Genomic DNA, 22,875 nt, shown 5'->3' on the forward strand with positions numbered 1-22,875 from the left:
CCTGCCCAGAAGGACTTGGGGTTGTTGGTGGATGAGCAGCTCAACATGAGCCAGCAATGTGTGCCTGCAGCCCAGAAAACAAACTGCATCCTGGGCTGCATCAAAAGAGGCACAGCCAGCAGGTGGAGGGAAGTTATTCTGTCCCTCTGCTCCCTTCTTGTGAGACCCCACCTGGAATACTGCTTCCAGCTTGGGGGTCTTCAGAACAGAAAGACATGGATTTGTTGGAGCAGGTCCAGAAAAGGGCCACAGAAATGATCAGAGAGCTGGAGCACCTTTCCTATGAGGAAAGGCTGAAAAAGTTGGAATTATTTAGCCTGGCGAAGACTCTAGGGAGACCTTATTGCAGCCTTTCAGTACTTAAAGGGGACTTATAAGAAAGATAAGGACAAACTTCTTAGCAGGGCCTGCTGCAATTGGACAAGGGGTGATGGCTTTAAACTAAAAGAGGGAAGATTTAGACCAGATATAACAGACACTTTTTGCAATGAGGGTGGTGGAACACTGGTGCAGGTTGCCCAGAGAGGTGGTAGATGCCCCATCCCTGGAAACATTCAAGGTCAGGTTGGATGGGGCTCTGAGCAAACTGATCTAGTTGAAGATGCCACTGCTCATTGCAGGGGAGGTTGGACTAGATGACTTTTAAAGGTCTCCTCCAACCCAAACTATTCTATGATTTTACATCACCATATACTTTTGATTGTATTTCTGCCTACAGTGAAAATATGCTCCCCTAGAATTGCCACATTCCCTTAAGAGCTAGCTGACAAATCTCACTCAAAACACACAGGCACTGCAAATTAGCTAACCACTCTGTGTTTGAAGGGAATATGCCATGCGAATTTCATGAAGTCCAGAGACATCACTCAATATTCTGTAAGAACATTATTTAAGTCACTATTCCACCAGCCACATGGAAGAACACATTGGATAAACAACAAAGCCCAAGGCCTACCCACAAGTTAAACTTCCACCACTGAAATGGTTTCCTATTCCTTGAAATAAATGCATCCAGCTGTAAGTTATGGCAACCAGTGTGAGCCCCACTCAGTCATCCCTACTGTGAAGGCAGGGGAGAAAAATCTAACAGCTGGAAATGGCAGCTGGTTTGACTGTTTGTCCCAACTACCCCCTCCGATACAGCACTCTCAGTTATGTCCTCTTTACCCTTTCTGCTCCAAGTGGTTTATTTTGGAATCAAGAATTCAGCAGACACTGCTTCAGGTACAAAATATTTGAGTTCTTTGGTACAAGCAGCTTCTACCAAACTGGGAACTATCTGACTGTCCCAGCAGCCGTGCTTCTGCTGGCAGCCCAGAGGGCCTCATTCTGTGCACATCACTTGGTGCAAGTTTTCACACACAGATGTAACCCAAGGGGGCTACACAAATGCATAAACACTGCCCGAATATCTAGTGCACTATACATGCAAAACACTTGCATCGTTCCGAGCCCTAATACTCTGTTCAGCCATAAAATTGGCCTTTCTGCTGGAAGAACACGACGGATGAATTTATTCACTAATGACCTTAGAATGAAATGATACTTAATGAACTGTGGCTTATATACCCAGCTTTCTATCAAGAATACGAGGGAAGCTTCAGTACACCGAAATTCTAAAGGCAATGTAAATGCAAGCAAGGCTTATACTGAGCATACTTTAATTCAGCTCAGCTGATTCTGGGGGAAAGAGCAGGGAAGAGACAACTGGGGCCTTTGGCAAGTTCCCTATTCATGTTTATCACTGGTGGCGGTCGGGGGCAGAAAATACCTAAGACCACACCACAGCAAAACAAACACAAGATTCAGAAAAGCAGAGTGGACAACAGGAAGCATCTAGTCCAATATATAGTATCAGAACGAGACTGATTAACAGAAGAAATGCTATAGAGGCTGACTTAGACATGCAGGGACCACATCTGGTCACTACTTTTAGGCACAAGGCTTATTAGCCTAAGGAGTGCTTGCTGGCTGGTACTTTTCATGGGATACACTATTTGTGGCTGCTGTCAACAGAAGAGATGCTTTGTTCTGCTCTTGGCTTTACCGCTTGTAGCTTCACAACCTCTCATCACTCAGGTAACACCCTGAGGCGCACTGTGTTCTTAATTAATATAAGCAAGCAGGTTTCCAACACAAGTGCATTCACTCTGCACTGGATAATTAGCCAGCGAAGTTTTAACTGTAAGGATACACATCAAGATAAATTTGATATCCCCCTGCCCCAATCTTATGTAGCTCTTGAGAAACAGTATCTTCTTTCTGAAGGAATCAAAAGTAACCACACAAAGGCTTCCAGCTTCCACTTAAATGTGTGCTTTTACTCCATGTATCTCTTCTGCATCTCTTCAGAACAGTACTTACTTTGTCTCCCACCGAGACCTGAAGAGCAAGAGGTCGCAGCAGTCAAACCCCATGATTTATTTCCCAAGCTAACTTATCTTGAGCATGAGCCCCAGGGCTCCAGAATGGTTTTTCCAAAAGAACAGCTAAATCCCTCCCCTTGATGCCCCCTCTCTCCCAAGAGCCAGAATTAGTCTGATGGTGCTTCAGCGAGTACTCTTATTTTGACATAGCAATTAATAAAAAGCAGCAGCATCTGCCTACACAGACCTCAGGAGTCTGACAAGATCCTCCAAAACAAATACTAGAACTAGCCTGGCTGAAAACTCTTTCAGAAACAACTGAGTTCAGATTCAACTTCTAGGTTTTGAGTTAAGCTTTCCTTGTAGATTAACCAACCCTACGCTGAGGAGAAGTTTTAATCATTCAAAGAGGAGGAGAAATAATGAGGGCCCCCTCCCCCAACCTTGCAGCGTAGGCTGCACATCAGTATGGTCACAATGGAAGGGCATGGGCAAGACCAGTGTTGTCATTATTTCAGTTTCCTCTGTACTCCAAACAACTAATGGGATGTAACCACTGAGAGCAGGGTCTTGTAAGGACAGAAACAGTGGACCTCCACTGTAAATGCAATTCACCTGCTTCCAAGCTGAATATAAAAGCATTTTTGACCCCAGCTTCTTCAATAAAGACTACTAAACCTAAAATAGTTTTACTAATTTCTTTTTAATTTTGCTATCACAGTGACAAAAGAGTAGCAGTGTAGTTAACTACTATTTAGTTATTAAGTGAGGCTTTGTTGCTAAGTCACTGTCTCTTGTTTTCCTGACGGGATTAGAAACTACAGAGAAAAACCCGTACCAATTTTGAAGTTCTTGGTCCAAGCTTTCAGGCAGGCTGACTCTGTAGCTGCCTGACTCTGTAGCCTTCTACTCCACATACCCTCACTTCACACCCCTTTCTCATCTCTTTTCCAGTACACACCCATCACCTTGCTGTGCTCTCAAGGAGGGAAGGTCTGTCTCAGCCATCATTCTCAGGAAGCACAGGGCTCTCTTACTGCGCAGCTTTTATACAGCCCCTACCACTGACACATACACTAACCGATCCCCCCTGAAGACACTTTCCCCAGGATGATTCCACAGCTGTCATGACAGAAGAGACCAAAAAAAAAAAACCAACAAAAACCCCACAAAAAGTCAAGTAAAAGTGCAATAGATTTGAATCTTCAGGCATACCCTCCCCCCACCAAAAACTTGCTTGTTCTGAATACTCACGGGAGCAGGAATACCAGGAAATCAAAACCAAAAGGTTCCCTCTAGGTATTGTTTCACTCCCATAGAGCTATCCAACTTGAAATGGGAAGGGCTTTAAAGGTATCTATTTTTGAATCTCTTCTAATATGAGTTTTGGCAATGGATATTTTTAGGAAGAGACAGGAAAGGAGAAGAGAAACAAATTACTGTGCAGATCAAGTGGAATGAAAGCAAATAAGGAAGAGAATTCTCATTTCAAACATAATGAATGGGAACTTCTTCCCCTAGAAAAGGTTCAAAATTTGTTCACTTTGACATGTTTCACTAAACTCCAAAGGCACACTTGCGACTTTAATTCTGTACCTTGAGATATCTACTGCAATCATCGCAAATAATATCAACAGAGAGAAACAGCCTTCATAAAATAAATCTCAGCGTAGAAACATTTCTTTAGTTTCAGGCTGCGTTGCAAAACCTTGTGCTTGTTTCTCAACACTTGGGATTTGCCAAAGCAGTTCTGTTTTTGTTTTGGCACCAGCACTTCAGTGGATGAAGTGAAAGAGTTGCATGATGAATAATAATGAAACCCCACTAACCAGAATTCTTTGTGCATGGATTATTTTTTTTAAAACTGCTTTTGTGCTTGAAAGTAAGGACTATTAACATGCCACAGACAACTCCACATCCTCTGACTATTTTAAAACGTTTAGAAATACTGCATTCATCCTGTTGCATGAACTGAAGACCAGAGTTCACATTGCTGTGTGAGCTGAAAGCAAAATCAGTCTGTACAAAGGAGTACACTTATTTGTTTCTACTAGTAAGCTTTTTCTACTACTTGGCTAGTACATTTTATACTATGCTTTGCAGTGTATGTAAAGGGAGTCGGGTAGAGAAGAGAAGGTTTATTCAAAGCAGATACAGCAAGCCAAATAAAATCTGAATACACTTCAGTCTCCTACTAGACACAGAGCTACAAGACAACAGGCAAGTGAGACAGGCTCTGTAAGAGCCAAAGTTGGCAGATGTCGTGGTAGCTTCCTTACACAATTTATTAAAAATACCTAGTATTTTATTTGAAGCACAGATTTGGCAGAGGACACAGAGCAGGAAGTTAATGGCACACAAGGCAACATCTAAATCCAAATATAAGACTTATGCCCACTGTTAGAGAGCAGGCTGCAGTCTTCCAGGCATCTACTGAGCCTAAGCAAATTTTTCCTCCTATCACGGTGCACAGACACCCAGATAGACAAAACCACCCCTACTCCACAGAGAAAAAATAAAGCAGTGTGCATTTTATCAACCCTATGCTCAGAAGAGACAGACAGACACACTAGCTATAGTTATCATCCTCACTTGACAGTTGCTGGTTTGGCTCAGTGAGGCTTACAGGGATTATGATAACTTTAAGCAGCAGCCATTTGGCCCCCAGTCACCTCTTAAAATATTCTGTAAGATGACACACACAAACAACAGAAGTCACATTACAGCTGCATTTACTTTTTTTTTTTAATCAGTCAAAGCTGCCTACAACACCAACAATTGCTACTCACATTGGTGCCTTTTCGTGTGAATAAATGCTCTCATTCATAAACCCTGCCTTGAGTCTCAAGGCTTACTTCAAATCTCCTCCTTCCATTAAATCTTGCTTCCTTTCCTGGCGACCCTCCCAGCTGTATTACTTCCCTACACAACCATACAGTCCTTGCCCTCAGTAATACCCCTGACCAGGCTGAAGTTGTACCCATACTTATCTTATCCCATTCCCTTAAAGGCTTGGGGTGTTTTCAGAACTGAAGTCTACTGATATTAGGAGTTCAAGCCACAGTTAGATGTAATTGAGTGCAGAAGACGGCAGACCCTGGGGCAGTCCAGCATGCCAAGTAGTGCGCTGGGAGCATGCAGGACAGAAGTTACAGAACATGTAGACAGCAGAACAGGCTACAGCATCAAGCTCAAGGCCTCTTTACTTAAGGCGTCCACTCTGGGGAAAGTTATTTCAAGGAGGTGAGCTAGCCACATAAGAATATGGAAGTAGCTAATGGAATTAACTCGGATAGAACGGCTAATTTTGGCAATGCTCCAACTAAGGGAAACAACTTTGTGTTTAAAATCTGAGAAGTGGCCTGCATCCAGGATGTTATCGGAACACGAGAGAAGTTTAGCTATGCAGCCACGAACTCCAAACATAGGAAAATAATGGCTTTAAGCAAACCTATAATTGAAAAATAACAACATGGAAGTAGAACTACTTAGAGAAAGTTCTGAGAGCTACTGATTGAATTTGTTAACCGATCTAATACCAAAACAAAGACACAGAAACCTCTTGTTAAAGAGAACACAGCCTTAACTATGATTTTACAGCACATTTCACTATTCACTCACAAGCACACTGCGGACTTGTAGTTCTCACTGTTACCTTCATTGGAGACTAGCAAAAAAAAGACTGGGGGCTGGGAAAGTGCCTCTGGCTTCATTTGCTGTTTCATTCAGGCTTTGATCACTATGTTTAGCACGTGAAAAATTCCTCAGTGAAATAGTGGAGAACTAAATAATCACAGACTCAAGACTCTTGGCTCATCTCTCTAAAGCACACACTGTCAGCCATTTGATTCTTAACGTACGACAGTTTTTGCCTTTATTCATATCCTTGAAACAAATTTAGAGATGTCACATTCCTTCCATTCTTCACCTATGATTTGAGAAGCTGCCTTGATTTCCTGTTGCAGCTGACACTGCCCTTTAAGTGAATGGAAACATTTGATGCAAACAGCAAAAGCAAAGTCAGTCTTAATGCCAACACGCCAAGAAAGTTTATCCTCACGGAAGACCTGTAGCTAGGAACAAGTCCTGGATGGTGGAGCCTGAAGTTTAAAGCTACTCATGGGGGAAGTTAGGTAGTTGGCTCAGCAAAGGAAATTAATAGGCAAAATTCTTGTCAGGCTGTCTACTTGCAGCTCAAAAGTAAAGAAAAGTTATAGATCTATGCATTTAAAATAAAAATAAAAATTCTCAGATATTCCTTTGGACATAAAATACATGAGTCCCTTCATGTACATCTCCACTAGGTTATATGGAATGGATCCAATTCTACTCAGTGCCTTTGTGGATGGTGGTAATATAAATATTGAACAACAAATACAAAACAGAGAAGCATATTAAATCCTGGCTCTAACTGACCTCTTCCTCATATCTTATGACTTGCATGTGACCTTCTTAGAATTTACTAAAAGCCTGTGCCAAGGAGTTTATGAAAACAGTGCTGCTTGAAGAGTTCAAGATTCTCTTCCTGGGAACCTAGAGAGCTTGCTCTGACCAACCCACGCGATCACTGTGCTTGTCCAAAGATCCCCAGAGAAGTCGGATGGCTCTGAACTGCCACACTTAAACAATACTTTCGCATTGCTCTGTGGTTTCATAGAAAGGTCTGTCCATGTTATAACCCTTGACTTGTTTCAGTCAGACACTACCAAGCTATCCTCACAGCAGCCCTCAAAGTCTTCCAGTACATGGCTGCAGTGCCACCAGTTTAGCAGAAGCCAACAGCGGCTGGAGGGCAGAAATTATTTAAGTTCCTGATTGTAATTTATGAGTCCCACCTGACTGCTAAACAGAGGACTTAAGGTTCACCATGCTGTCTGCTTTCAGTTTTTGAGATACAAACTTATACAAATGGCATCAGGCTCAGAGATTCTCTTCAGACCACTGCTAAGGGCACCGGACTGGGCAACAGGATGTGCTAGTTCAGTTCTTAAGAGTTCTGAATGATTCACGCTTTGTTGATTTAAGAGCTTACTGCTTTCAGCTGTCTTCTCATGCCTCTGCCGCAGCCTAATAAAATAAAAATCCATTGCAGAAGATTAGGACAGAACTCAGGAAGGCAACTTCTTACACTGTCCCAGTATAAAACACAGGAGATCATGAGTCAGAGCCTGAAGGTTCTGCCACAGATACACCAAGCAAGCCAGAATTGGACATTCATTCAAGTCCCTCTGGGAAGGAGAGATAACTGCTTCCTTTCTCCCATTTGCCAGTTCTATTTAAGCTTTGTATCAGGAGAAGGACTGCCTGGAAAAAAATATACATTTCTGCAGTGCTTAGTAGAAGCCTAATGAAGCTCAACTGAGTTAAAAAAAAAAAAAAAGGAAAAAAAGAAGAAAAAAGCAGCAAGCAGTCCTTGAATTCCCAAGTACACAAGACAGTGTTTAATTATAAGCCTTTTTATGCAGATAAAGAGTCATTTCATGCAGATATGCTGGAAAAGATCAGCTTCTCCAGGACAAATCTGAATCAGAAGACATTGTTTCAGTCAGTAGTGCTGGGGCTGCATATGAAACACCTTTCAATTCACACATTCCCACAAAGCATCTTATTTTTCATAGACTACATGAAAATCATTTTTTTGACCTGATTGAAAGATAGGGGAGTTACCAGTATAAGTGAGAATACAGGCAATTCTTAAAACTTACTTTATAGCAAGCCAGCCCTTTCAGCCATGAAGTGATAGGAAGTAGAAAACAGGCATGAACAACAGAGCGAAGCCAGCGTTCTCCCCTTCAAACTACAGTCAAAGGCTCTGTCGCCCACCTCAATGCCAGCCACGCAGATGTTCAGGCAGGATTCGATTATTTTAGCCATGCGTTGTCCCAGCTTCACATCCCTGCTCCCATCTAACATTGCATACCACAGCAGTGATACCTCAGAAAAAGGGACTCAACAAATGCTTCACTATTAGGTTGGCATGCACCTGGCAAAGAAACACCATACATGAAAGCAGGTATTTCTCTGCTGCATACAAATTACATGGGCCTTAGGGCACATAATATGCCCTAATATTATGCCTGCCCAATAATTCATGGTTACTCAATGGGTTGAATCAATTTACAAACAAGCATTAAAGAATTTAACAGCATGACTGGCTCCTCAGCTATGTGCTCATCTTGGAGTCTTACAAAAAACAATAGGCGACTGCAGTATGGTCTGAAATCATTTGAAAAACATCTTCCTCTGGAAGTTTATGCACTTGTTTTAACTGATGTAAACACAGTCATAAAAGATTAAGTAGCTGTTTGACCGTGCCTTGCTAAATAAGAATGATTCCTATTCACGGATTAGGAAGACATACCAGTTTACCATTCATGTATTTGGGATTTTTGTCCACTTTTCTTTTATGCAAAATAAAAACAAGGATAGAGAGACACCTATATAGATAAATGCAAAATTCAGTGGCTGCCAGTGTCTATAAGTGGATATTTAGGGACTGTTAAGCAGCAAGTTTTTCAAAAGTAGCGCTTGCAAACAGAACCTCACAGAGGGAGAAGGCAGACTACCACTGAAGACACTAATTCACTGGGAGAAGAAACAACTGAGGAGATCATCTTCAGTCAACCTTTAGATCAAACAAAATAGGACTATAAAGGGATTTTGAGAGATCATCCGGTCCACCACTGTTCTAAAGCGGGAAGATCCCCATATTTTGATCATGCCTCATTATATAAAGCCTGTTAAAAGCCTTCAGTGATAGATATGGAAAAACCAAGGCAATCTATTCCAGTACTTCAGAATCTTTAACAACAGGAAGATTTTCCATCACAGTAAACCTTAAATTGCAGTGGGGAAGGAAGTTTAGGTTAAGTCCATTATTACTTGCAATATCCATACTGGACACACAGAGCAATTCCCTCCCTCTTAAGTTTTTTGGGGGGTTTGTTGTTTGGGTTGTTTTCTTTTTTATTTTTTAATATGTATTTACATAGTTTTATCTACTCTCATTCCTCTTCTCTAGGCTAAATAATTGTAGTCTTTTAACCTTTCCTCCTCAGTTATGTTTTCCAGACCTCCAATCACTGTGCTGCTCTCCTCTGAATTCACCTCATTTAATGAAGAGAACTCAGCTCCACAGGAAACCAGAAACCTTCCAGTTCTGTACAACCTCAGTGTACCTCTTCAGCTTTATAATGATATCTAAAGACAGATGGAATTTTTCCCACTGAAGGAACTACACTTTTTTGCTTATTCCTACTACTACAAGTTTATTTTCTCAATAGAAAAAATACTTGGATTAGTTCAAGGAAATTACATCAACTATTCTCATACACCTCTACTCCACACCTTCCACTGCAAAGCACTAATGATCATCCAGCAAAAAAACCCCACTGTGCAACTTCTAGTGGTGAGCAGGAAGGCTACAGTTGGTTGACCCAGGAATGAATTTAAATTAGTTACAAAATCACTTTTAGGGAAACAACTGGTTCAGGGACACTACATGGCAAAAAAAAAAAAAGCATACAGATTAGTCTTTCAGTCTTTCCTTTTTCACTTTATCTTTTTTTTATTTACATATAGTACACTACAAACAGGACAGTGTTAGCATCATCATTCAAAACCATTCTCATTATGTTTTGTCAAACTCAATGACTCAAGAAACAAAAATATGGATCAGTACACCATATCAGAATATAAAATGAGGAATAAAGACTCAAAGACAACAAAAAAATATGTGAGAGAACAACTGAAGCGACTTAAGGGAATAAATCCCACTTCAAGCTACTCAGATTCACATTCTTAAATGCGTTAGGTACTTCTGAGAGGTTGGGGTGGGGTCTAGAGCTATTTTCCAAAGTAAATTATTTGCAATAACAAGACAAATAGCAAATTCCTAACCGTATTACTCAACTCTCACTCTTTTCCCACTTTATATCTTAAGATAAAAGTTACAAACTTGACTGTTCCTTGCTGCTGCTTTCCCCCTAGCTCCAAAAAAAGCCTCGCTTGCCAGAGTACACATATATGCCCAGCCATGTTCCCTTTATTTTTCTGATGTTTGGGGATTTCCAGGAGAAAGCATTTTAACTTTTGCTATATGCTTCTGTTCTGTTTCATGCTACATTTGGCTTCTACAAGCTCACAGGAAGCGTCCAAGATAATCAGACAGGCATCTGACATACAAACCTCTCCTTTCAGTTGCAGCCTCATGACAGGAAAAAAAAATAATAAATCCCTAACTCCACCCATCAGTGTAGCTAGACCAACGCAAAATTCTAAGCATTGATAGACGTGAAATTGAGTTCAGTGCTCCCTTCTAAGCTGAGATCTAAAAAGCTTAGTGAAGTTCAAAACAAATACCGCAGAAAGAAAGGAGCACTGGCTCTATATTCCTAGGAAAACAGTTAATATGGCTTGCCTTGGGGAAGACATTTTCCCTTATATACAGATAGGAATCCTGACATTAATAGTTCTACCACTAGTGTTCTTAAAATGGGAAGAAGGATCTTACTCATCTTCCCTCCCCCCCCAAAAAGTATCTTTGGAACATTAAACAAACACAGTAAGCAGAGAACGAGAAGAGTTAACAGAACACATATACATGTATTTGTTACCATAATGACTTCTCCACTATTTTGGTCCTGAAAACCTCCTCCTGGTCCAGATTTACAGTACAGTAGCAATCCCTCATCTTGTTTGGCCCCGGATACGTAGGAAGATTTTTGGCTTCACCTGAAGACAAGAAAGAAAAATCCCAAGAGGTTTAGATATTAAAACTTTATCCATAAACCAGTCATCTGTCAACTAATGCAGCGTCAGCAACATGGCTAAAGCAGAGTATTATGTTGTATTTTTCTTCCTAAATGTTCTCTATTAAACTTAGCAGCAGTATTCTGTTCCCAAGGCAGCAGCTCCTGACAGTCACTGAGTGTAGAGCTCAGCAGTAGCCAGCAACAACTCAACAGTTTGTTGCGTCCGATTCATTCACATGTATTTGCTTCCTTCCAAATTTGTGTTTAGATTTTGATCGGTCCTCTAGTAAGACACCAGGAACACAACACAACACAGAAATGAAGCTTTCGGATACAGTCCACTGATTTTATCCTAAAGGCATTACCAGAACACAGCATATGAGGACTGACCCCCAGCTCCACCACACTCCACAGATGTGGAGATGGAAAACAGCCACTTTAGTTACAGCCAACAGCCTTACACCACAGGCTGGACTTCAAAGCGCTTTGATGAGGTAATTATCACTTCTGAAGCTGCCGAAAGTCCTCACAGAAAGGTACCATGCAAGTCATGAATATTCTTCACAGGAAATATTTGTTTCAAAACTGCAACAAGAAACATGTATGTATCCTACATTTAACAACAACAAAAAAAACCAACACAAAACCAAAAAGGTTTGAGGAACTAAGGGTAACCAAGAGACTACAAAACACAAGAGTGCAAAACAAGAATAAAACCACAGCTTTCCCCTCTACATACCCATTAATAACCAAAGCTGAGCAGTAAATTTCCTTGGCCGACCGATAAAATCAAAACTCTCAGACAGGAAACTGGGTAATGCTCCTCATGGCTTTGCTAAAGCACCTTAGTACTAGATGGACGAGTGATTTCATTCTAAAGACAAAACTTAGAACTCTCAAAGAATGACTAAATCTAAGTCTACCATGCACGTGGTCTTATTTACCTTCACTCTTCCAGTACCCAGAGATTATGAGCACATACCACGGGAACTAGATCATTCTCTCCTGGTAAAAATGCAAGGAATAAAAATAAAAATAAAATAAAAATGCACAGACCAAAGGAACACAGGTTTGTTTGCCAGTAGAGAAGGGAACTCTAAATGACAGTAGCAAATATAACTTTTTTATCAGATGTCTGCAGCTCAGCTTAAGTGCTTTTTACTAGACACATGCCTTTCTCGGTCTCCAGCTCCCAAATAGCTTTATACTATTAACAGAATCATCTTGCTTCTTCAACCCTATCTTCAGTGAAGACATACTTTTTCCTTTCTGCAGATTTGTTCAACAGCATTCTGATGCATGTGAACGTAAATTCTCAATAAGTACAGCAAAGAAAGATTAAGCCAACCTGCATCCTCAGCTTTAAAGGAAAAGCATAAAGTGACAAAGGACTCCATGTCTTCCTGCCTCTGATCTCTTTCTGGCACACTGTTCAGACACTGTTGCTAACTGACTCATGACGTGGCCTCGGAAATGCCACACATCCATACTTCTCACAAACAGCCTGTAAACTGGTGATCGTGCATGCACATGTTTTCTACAGCTAACCAGAGAACTTAAAGAGAGGCATTGAAAAGGGACATGAAAGCATTGTTTCACACAGTAATGCTTCACTTCAGAGTTCTTCTGAGTAAATTTGCTCTCTCAGCTCAGCTGATGCAACTTAATAGCATTCGTCCCACTTCCTTCAGAGTTGTGAGACAGTGTATTAAAAAAAACTGTCTCTGCTGCAATTCAAAGGTGTGACTGGAACATCTGTCAACATTCCCAACATGGCTTTAAACTAAGCTGAAGCGTTAGCAATAGTTTAACTGCAGCAGCTCCAGCCAAAAATACACTGAGGATTATTGATGGCTTGCTCAGCCTGCATTGAAGTCTATTCTTCCATGGTAAACCTCCAACTTTTACTCTCATTAGTCTGAGTTCAAGCAAGTTACAAAGCAAATGTACTAGCCTCACACAGCCTGAGGTCTCCGAGTTTGCCTCCTCTCCCCAGGTCCCCGGCATCTAAATTTCTCTATTCTTGCATTAAAGTCCCATGAAGCCAGCCTCTTTTTTGGATGACTGGGTAAAGTTCCCCAGCCAGACCAGGCATGTGTGTCAACAGGAAGAGCTTCAATAACGGAACGATAAGGAAGTCTTCCTCTGGGGCTGGCACACTATTCTCACGGTTCTTCCAACAGAAGGGGACAAATCTTTTCATGCTCAAAATTAAACCAAAAAATATGCAGTTTCCCTTTTTCTGCACTCTTCCGCTTCCTACTACAACACAAACGCACACACGCAAAACCAATTCCAGATTTTGTGATCTCGATTTCCAGTTTTCTGATGTGCACAATATTCACTTAAGTGCTTAAAGATAATACTTAGTCATGTCAGAGCACTCTGTAAGAACTGCATTTTGAAAACTCCATTCTCCTCTAAGGACTTATAGTAAAGAAGCCCACAATACTGAAACCTAAATGTAATGCAAATGAAGACACCATTTAGCATTGCTAGAAAATGACTGCCTGCACAGTCTGTACAGCAAATTAAAGTTCACTACCACCACCACAACATTAGAAAGTGGGGCACAGAGGGAAGACAGAGGGAGAAGACATTTTACAGTAATTTCTTTCTTCAAACTGGAAAAAGGCCCTGAAAAACCACTGAGACTGGAACAAGGGATTAATTGACCAACCCAATATATTAATCATGTTACTGACTTGAGTAGGAGCTTACAAAAAAAAAAAAAATACATTTTCTTCCCAACACTGGCTGCAGCCAATGGCTGTTTAGATTCCTCTAGCACTGAGCAGTTAAGAAAGAAAAATTTGTCAAGCTTTCAAGCATAGCTAAAGACTCAGCTCTCTAGCCAGACATTTTATGTCAACAAATATGCTCTGTTAAAGCTTCAGTTGCTCTTTAGATTCCTCCAAGACAAAAACGTTCCCTCTGTGGCACTGTTTTGCCATCTACAATGAAGCTGAACAATTTGCTCAGTATTTTTTTGGTTCTGCTACTACTGAAATGAAAAAAAGAAAGCCCAGAATACTTGATACAGTCATGTACCATTTCCATATTCTCATCAACCAGAGATGATGAGATCATTTAATCTGGGCAAGACTTTAATTGTTTAACCTATCTGTATAGAAGATTGCATTTTCAAGAGGCAGCTCTGCTTTTTTTTCCCCCCCCTCTTCATATTTGTGAAGTACCTGAATGCTAGAGAATTTGGAGAGGGTTTGCAGACAGAAGGTCAATACACTCACCTTTAAAACCTTCAGTTTTCCACTTCCACTAAGAAGAAACAGAAAGTTTCTTAAGAGGTCTAAGACCTTGACAAGTTAAAATACACTAACATTTTGTTTTGGAGCATAAGTCTTCCAATTTGGAGCCACAGAGGCAGAATAATCAGTTTAAGTTTGAAATAGATTTTCTCTCTATCACTGCACTTCTAATATACATGGTCCTAATTTAACTGTGTGATGCACTCAACTTAGCATTAAGTACTTAAAATTTAGCACAGCTGATTTTAGCAATAGAAAAGTTATCACTAGGTATTTTGGACAAGTCTTAAAAAACAGACTATACAATTCTGAATACCTCACTGACTTGCTATCTTCTCCCCATGAATACTGGGTTACTACAGTTTAAAAATGGACTACCGTGGCAGCACAGATAGCTTAGCTTGAGCTAGGCACAGGGAACAAAACAGGCTGGAAAAAGAGGAAGGAAAATTCAAAACAAGATACATCTTCCTAGTTCCTTCCAACGTTACACACTCCTGCCCTACTAAGACACTGGCAATAAAAGGGAAGCAAGAAAAAAGGGCTCTCCTGCATATATGGTAGAGAAGAGCACTGCTTAGATGCTTAGAAGCGTAACTGGTAAAAACAAGAAAAAAAAGTTGAAGATGTTTCTAGGAATAAACAAATGTATAAGTACACGTATACATTTCCTCAAGGTTTTGCCACCTTAAATTTTTTGTAGCATCTGATATTTTTAATTGAATTTAGATACTTGGCACTGTGTCATCTTTGCTTTTGACATATTTTTTCAGGTGCAACCTTGTGAAAAGTAGAGAATGAATGGCAGCCAGGCATTCTTTCCACCTTTTGGAACAAAATTTGCTGTTCCTGTGCTTCTAAGTATTGGGTTACCAGCACACATCTGACAATCTGAGAGCATTAAGGAAGACTTTGTAACGTGTCAACAAATTTAGCTTGCTGTCTTCTCGCAGCAACATACTTGATTTTATCAAGATGGCATGGGAGAATCATTTCCCAAACTATTTCAGAAAACAAACAAGCAAACAAAACCTACCTACAAAAAATAAACCGAATACAAGCAGCATATTGCTTTGACTTCAGGGAGCATGCTGGAAGACTCGAGTACAGAAACAAAATACCTAAAATCTGAAAAGGGCAATATATCCCAACAAACAACAATCCACTTTGTTTCTGCCATATTCAGGAAAACACTCTCCAAAGAAGCTCGTAGGCAAGCATGTCAAGAACAGAAACAGAGCAGCGATATATGCCAAGAATGAAAAGCTGCTCCTTTTCTCCCTTAAGCTTCCTATACCAATACAGATGCTGGAATCTGAAAAAATTGTCTCAAGCATTCCTTTCAAGTTTTCTTTCTTCTGAAAAAGCATTATTCCTTCAACATCCACAGATCAATCAAAAACAGAAAAATGAAAATATGTGTACGCATACAGCTCTGATTCTCTATCACAATTTATGCTTAAAAAGCTCTCATGCACAAAACCCAGCATATATGTAAAACATAAAGGTGCCAGCAAGTTTATAATCAATACTTAAAGTAATCCTAATTAAAACAAGAATATAATACCACTCAACGTTGATTAAAACATGCAGAAGTACCTAGAAGCACATTGACTTTCAAGCCAATGCGTGAATTTAAACCGAATGGGAACAGTTGCATTAATGTTGAATGTGGAGAAAACGGTTCATTTTTTTGCAATGTGTGGTTTTTTGGGGGTGAGGTAGGGATAAGGGGAAGGGTATGACTGCAATATCTCAAGAGGGATATATTGGGAAAAAAATACCTTTCAATATTAAAATGGTCAGTTAGACTTCTATTCACATCAGAAACCAGTTTTATTACTAAACAGACAATGTGATAATTATGGGAAATTAATACCATGTTTGAAAGCAGAATATACAGTTATGTTAGTATGTAATTCCTATATGTAGATATACTGTGTGTACCTCTCAGAACAGAAAGTTTCAATTCATTTTTGCCTTTCCAAATAGGAAAAGAAAATAAAATTAAAAAAAAAAAAGTGAAGTTCCAAGAACTAGTGTACCCAGTGTGTGACTATGGATTTATGTAAGTAGCTTAGTAGTGTGTATTTCTGTAGTAACCTAAAAATAAATCCTTTTTAGACAATATATGTCGAGTGTCAAAAAATGCACTCTCCCCTCCATCTATGTATATAGATTGCACAGCCTGAAAATAAGAAAAACACATGAAATTCATAAATATCTAATCAAGAAAATGGATATATTAAAAAAAATGAGATTTCTTTCAAGACAGACGTGGCTGTTTGCCCAATGATCTCTCTTTGCTTTAACCATAGCAATTTATGTGTACATATACACACACACTTTGCTCTCATGGAGAGACAGATTGCATTAGATTTCTAAACCAGGTCAGAAATAGCCATCTGCGAACAGATTTTGATGATCTGGAAAATGAGATTTTTAGATGACCTGTTCTTAATCTAAGCCCTTGCCTGCCAGCCTCTTTCCACATGAAACGATCATCACATTAGAAGACTCATCACATTAGAAGACTCAGGGAAAGCACTTCCTCAACAAAAGCATGCTGACCACCTGGGCCTTAGCAACACCACCAGAGCAAGTTGGTACCACAGCTAGGGCTGCTTCAGAAAGTAACCAGCAAGGAAACAAAGCAGACTAAATTAATTATAGCTTTTTAGACAAGGGCATCATGTGGAAACTGTCTTGGCTTTGGGGCAATAAGCAGCATTAACCCCCGATCCTTTGGCACTATAGCTGAAGGCCACCACCAGCTGATACCTGTGTCAAAAACTATTTACTCCTACTTAGACCTAGCACTTAGAGAGGAGTTTTACTACCTTAACAGGAACATTTGGCATCAATTAAAATCCCTTCTGCACAATCCACTTCATCAGTACACATGGTGCCATACTACTACACTACCACCTTTTCCCTTCACATGATTAAACTTATTCTATACCAGTTAGGAACCTTCATATAGATTCTCCTTCCTCTGCTTTGAAACCTGTTCTGAGACAGGAAATGATCAGCTGTAACAATAGCTAAGCCTAATCAGCTACAGCTCCTGTAGTGGACAGACTCAAACCTATCACTCAGAATGGCTGGTAACCAAATTCCTTCTTTCATACACACATGTGAACAGACATTCCAGTTCTCTTTTTGCAGCCCTGAAGGTCCAATAAACTGTCCAAATATCTTGCCTTTACTGTTCTGGGCAAAATAGAAGCAGCTGAGGATATTTTCATTGGAGAGCAATGAGAAGCTGCAGGCTGACAGCCTTACTTTTCTTAAGAAGAGGCAACAAACAGAGGCCTCGAGGAAGACTGAGGAGGCTCAAAAGACCTTGTCATGATCTCAAGTACTTAAGAGCTCACAGCACAAGGGCTGTTAATCAAATCCCAGAGCTGGGAGGAAAGGTCCACACAGCAAGTTCCATGAGAGCTGCTTGCAAAATTAAGATTTTAGTTTGTACAAGAGGAGAAGCATAATTCTCCTCAACTCATTAATGTAACTGGTTGCATGCTACTTGCCAATATCGTGGTCTAACAGCAGGAATCAGGTTTCTCTAAAGATTCCCTTAGGATGATAACTTAATCCCACTAAACAAAAAAAATGTACAGTCCAGCTGCTTTTTAACAAGACTGAAGCTATTTTGTGTAAAAGGACACTTTGAAGAGACCATTTTAAAGTAGGATACTGCCAGGATAATGGTGTTCTCAGAGAGTTTTCATTCAAATTCAGTTTTCCTGTGTCACTCTGGGGCTAGCATTCCAAGTTTCTTTGATTGACTTTCTTGTATTTCTGCACAAAAACCGATGAATTAACCAAATTATTTCCTTATCTGGGTTGATATGTTAGACTCAGCTCCCTATATACTATTTTTCAATCCAGCTTATCTTTTGAAGACGATACTTTGCATCAAGACACATCTCATGCAACTTCCCAGCTGCATTTGAGAAGCTCTTGAGGTCTTTCCTACCAGTTTCAGTAATGTAGAGACTGGCTACAGGTTGTTCTGTGCCTCTGAATTGTGACCTTCTTTTAGATCAGTGGCTTGTACAGTTTTTGATAGTTTTTTTTTTTCGTTGTTTGAGGTGGGAGTTTTGGGCTGTTTGGTTTGGGTTATGGTTGTGTTTGGTTATGGTCTTTTAAAAAAGAAAATCAGCTTCTGAAACTTAGAAAAGACCTCTCTCAACAAAGTTTAAGTCACTGAACATCTGTTGTGGAAGGCCATGAGGGAGAGGATTCAGGCTGCAGGAGGGGCAGAGTAGCTGAGAGGAAGTAACTTTAAACAGGCCGTTCCATCATGGAGCTGTGCTGGGCAAACAGAGAGTAATTTCAGCTATTTTTAGAAGAACAGTATGAGACAGGAAATACAAGCAAATGATTTACAACATCAAACAAGACATGACTGAAATCCAACAACAATTCAGCCTCTCCCTTTTGAGAGTTTTTGTACTTAAAGACAATTTAAGATAGCTGCTCTATAGTAAGGAGCCTAGCCATTGCTGAAGAACAAAAGTAATGTTCTCAAAAAAGTCAGCATAAGCAAAAAGAAGTTTCTGTGAAAATAAGTATCTATTTTTACCTGCCTTCATTTATATTATTCACCCACAAAAACCAGAAGCCAGGTGACCAAAAAAGAAAAGGCATTTTTTTATCTATGTACATCCCATTTTTTTTTCATGTAGATCAAAAAGTTACAGCTGCGTGAAAAAACACATACACGAGCAATGAAAAAGGAATGATGCCCTCTCTCTTCCAGGACATTAATCACTTCTTTCACAACTGACACTAAAAACTTTTACAGTAACATGAAAAATATAAATCTGCTAAAGGTTGTGTTTTGCTTAGATTAAAAACTAGTAACAAAAGGAGTGACTGATGAAAAGTTGAAGCTTTGCCGGCAGTGTTAAGAAACCATAACTGGTTTCTCAGTTCAAAATCATAACCTCTAATGATTCTGTTGTCCACAATTGTTCTTGCTTTAGAATTACTTACTTAGAAATGTCTTCATTAACTAGAGTTTCACAGGATCAAGTTCTGTTTGTCCCTTTGGCCCCACAGTGCTCAAAACCAAACTAAAACCTATCTATTGAGAAACAGGGTGACTCAGAGCACAGCGGTTCAAGGCAATCTTGAAAACCACCTAAGATTTAGGAATTAACTGAGCAAAGAGTGTCTTCCTCCGTATTCAGAACACTCTTCCTATTACAAAATTAATCATCATGAGGGAGAGAAAAAGGTTTTGAAATCTCCCCAACTCGCTTTACTTTAGCCTTTCTTCAAAAACAGTGAAAATAGGTACTTTCCTACAAAGATTAAATTCATTTTTCCATGTAAAGATCCAAACTCAGAAACATCCTCCTCCAAACTTGCAGTAATTAGCAGCTTCACATAAACCCGGTAACAGGCAAGACTACAACTACTTGAAACATGTCATGGTCTCATTATTTTATTAGTCCACTTATTCTGCTTGCGTTCCTTCATATACAAGGAGCATCATATGTACTAAGGAACAATGTAATAGGAAATCCTTAATTTTAAGAAAAGTGCGATCATAACCAGTTCTCAGACTATGTGCTTATAGATGATTTTTTGAATGAAAACATTCACTTAAGGACACTCGTAACTTTCTAGTTGCAGCCTTAGGCAGCTGACAAATGCCATGTTGCAAACACACCTCTGTAGTGAGCAGAATGCTCAAATCAGGACATTATAGAAATCATCCACAATATTTTTTTAGCCTTGGTTACTGGATCTTCATTTACAAAGCACTTTTTCCAGTAGAATAAAACAAAAATAAATCCCACTTGGTCATTCCTAAGGTTGGTGCCTTATACGATCTATAGGTGACTTTTCTATGCTGGTGGACTTTAAAAAAAACAATCTCAAAAATTTATTTCACTGTTGAATAGCCTGTATTGCACAGATGCATGCTGACAACACACAAGATTTTATATAGATGCTGCTAATTTCTTGTTGCTAGCTTGCAGTCCTAGTAATCAAACAAAACCAGTAACCTCTCTCCTTACCACATTTTAAGATGCTTCTAAATATTTGAGCTTGACTAACAAAGCGATCACTTGCCAGTTTCCAGTGCTGTGCAATTAAACTCTTAATACTGCAAATGCACAAGGATACACTGCAGCTGATCTACAGACCTATTGATTTCTTTGTGGAGAGAAAGAGGACAACATGCCTCTCTTCTGGAGTCCAGGCTACCTTAACTACTGCAACCACACAGTTTGCCCCAAGAATTTCTAGAAGCAGCTAGTTACAGAACATCCACACACATTGACAGAACTGGACCATCGCCATCCTGAACATTCGATTTCCCATGTCAGCGAGCTTACTATAGAATTTTTATTTTTTTTTTTAAAACATATCAGCACAGGATTCCTGATGTGTTGCTAAAATAAAATTTTCATTAGAAAATACAGCTGAAGACAAACTGACCTAGGTATAGGGAGAAAAGGACAACATCAGCTACCACTAACTTCTGCATTTGCTCTTTGCAGACTTCTTCCAAATGCTCCGACATGCTCAGCCGTCACCTCCACTCGGTCACTTTGTGAGCCCACCAGCACAGGTCCAGTAGGTCTAATGAGGCTCAGCAGACACGCTACAAGTCCTTCTGCCCAGACTCCATGAAGTATATTGACATAAATTCAGGCAATAACTTATCTCCAAGTGCACGCATTTCTGTGCAATTCTATCTGCTCAGTTTCTTATTTTTTTCTTGTTTTCGAAGGACAGAAGTGTTTTTCCCACTCAATATTAAGTATATTTCAAGAAATATGCGTATATTTTGATGACTTTGTGAAAGTACCTTTTCTTCATAAATCAGAAGCAACTAAAAGTTCTCTCTCAAAACAAACTATGCCATCCCACCTTATAAAAACAATACATACAACGTTCAAGTAATCTCTTAGTATTTTCAGATTCCAATTTGGCATTATTATTATATAGACATTATTTATTTATTTAAAGAATCAGTGCTCTCCCTGGGTTCCTGTAAGGAATATTTCTTCCCCCACTCCGGTTAGTGCTTGTTCAACATTCTCTATTGTTAAAGTGGTCCTTTAACAGAGTCAGTAGCAGCCAGACTGCTCACCTAGCAAGCTGAGCTGTATTTGACAAGCTGTATTTCCATCCTCCCAAGGCACCTTTGCTAAGACAGAAGGCAACCAAAGATTTCTTCACAAGGAGAAGGAGAGGAGAGGACAATGTTAGAGGAACACACTGACAGCCAGAAACAGTGTTTAGCAAGAGAAGTTTTAAGAACATCCTAAAATACTTTCAGACTTGTTGACAACAGAGTAACAAAGGAACCGTTAGCTAGTATGTGAGACAGGGAAAGGTAAAGTAGTACTGAAAAAATGAAGAAACAATTTTGGATCCAAAATTAAAATTCTTTCTTTCTGTTTCATACTAATGTAAAAGTATTATTAAGATTCTCTGCTTATCAGTTACAGTGTAATAGCAATGTTTCCCAAGCATCCGTTCTTCACAGTACTAAAGTCCATGCTAGTCTAAAATATGTGCATATTAATAGACTTAATCTTAAATCTTTGAAATAAATTGCAAGCTGACAGTGTACCAGATTATTTTTAAATACGAGCTGTAAAATGCTACCCACAAATCTAGGGCAGTATACAGGAATGACTACCCAGTGTTGGGCAAAACAAACTGTAAAAAACAAGCGAGAAATCCCACATCCAAGTTCTCAGACTCCGTAGCAGTAGCAGCTGGGGAAGGAATCTTTCAAGTAAATGAAGTTCACATGCACGAAGAAATATATAAGCATTCACTTGTTCTTGCTTGACGTGAAGTCCCAGGGTCAGATCCCTACCTCACAGTATACAAGCCGATTCATTTTGGCTAAAGCTTTAACCCAACATACTCATCTCTGCACCAAAGTAGTAACTGCCAAAATACAGGGTCATGTTGTCTTCCACAGGGAGCCAATGTAATAGGAGCAAACAAACTTCAAAGAAACACAGGTCTGGTCTCTTATTTCAGTGGTTATTCTTATAGAAATAGGAGCAAGATTCAAAAATGAAATTTGGTTTGTAGGTAGACACCCAGAGGCTAAGACTTTTTCAAAACAGCCAATGATTTTTGGAAGCTGGGCATTCCCTAGGAGCATTTCCATCCACACCCACAAAGTTCATCCAAAGTTGAATATTTAATATGTCTCTTTAGACACTACATGTATCTGTCTCACACAGAATGAAAGGAAAACTAACAATCTGAACTAATACTTGTAACCGTTGTAAGTGTCTGATATCTGTAAGAATCAGCTGAAAATTGGAGGCAGAACAAGACCACCACAAAAAGCTTCACAAAAAACCCTACTGTTTGAACTTTCAACTGATAATCTCATTTTCTACCCCACCGGTCTGCCCCTTCACCTACTTCAGGAGCGTTTGCCTACCAAAACACTATTAACGACCTACAATGTGGAAAATAATGTTGTTC

At 39.7% G+C, this 22,875-nt stretch overlaps 1 protein-coding gene across 5 annotated transcripts in view; it reads right to left on the reverse strand.

Moving 5' to 3' along the window:
* The window catches only part of RASA3 (RAS p21 protein activator 3), a 184,131-nt gene that overhangs the window by 86,970 nt on the left and 74,286 nt on the right, over nucleotides 1-22,875 (reverse strand). For 4 of the 5 annotated variants that reach the window (XM_054191445.1, XM_054191454.1, XM_054191421.1 and 1 more), the window contains one exon: nucleotides 10,982-11,099. In XM_054191445.1, the coding sequence (XP_054047420.1) occupies nucleotides 10,982-11,058 (77 nt within the window). In that variant the 5' untranslated portion in view covers nucleotides 11,059-11,099. Of the gene's footprint in view, nucleotides 1-10,981; nucleotides 11,100-11,858; nucleotides 11,879-22,875 lie in introns of those variants that run through there. The other variant, XM_054191435.1, reaches the window with a different exon arrangement.

The sequence above is a fragment of the Rissa tridactyla genome, chromosome 1, assembly GCF_028500815.1.
Source record: "Rissa tridactyla isolate bRisTri1 chromosome 1, bRisTri1.patW.cur.20221130, whole genome shotgun sequence".
Taxonomy (NCBI): Eukaryota; Metazoa; Chordata; class Aves; order Charadriiformes; family Laridae; genus Rissa; species Rissa tridactyla.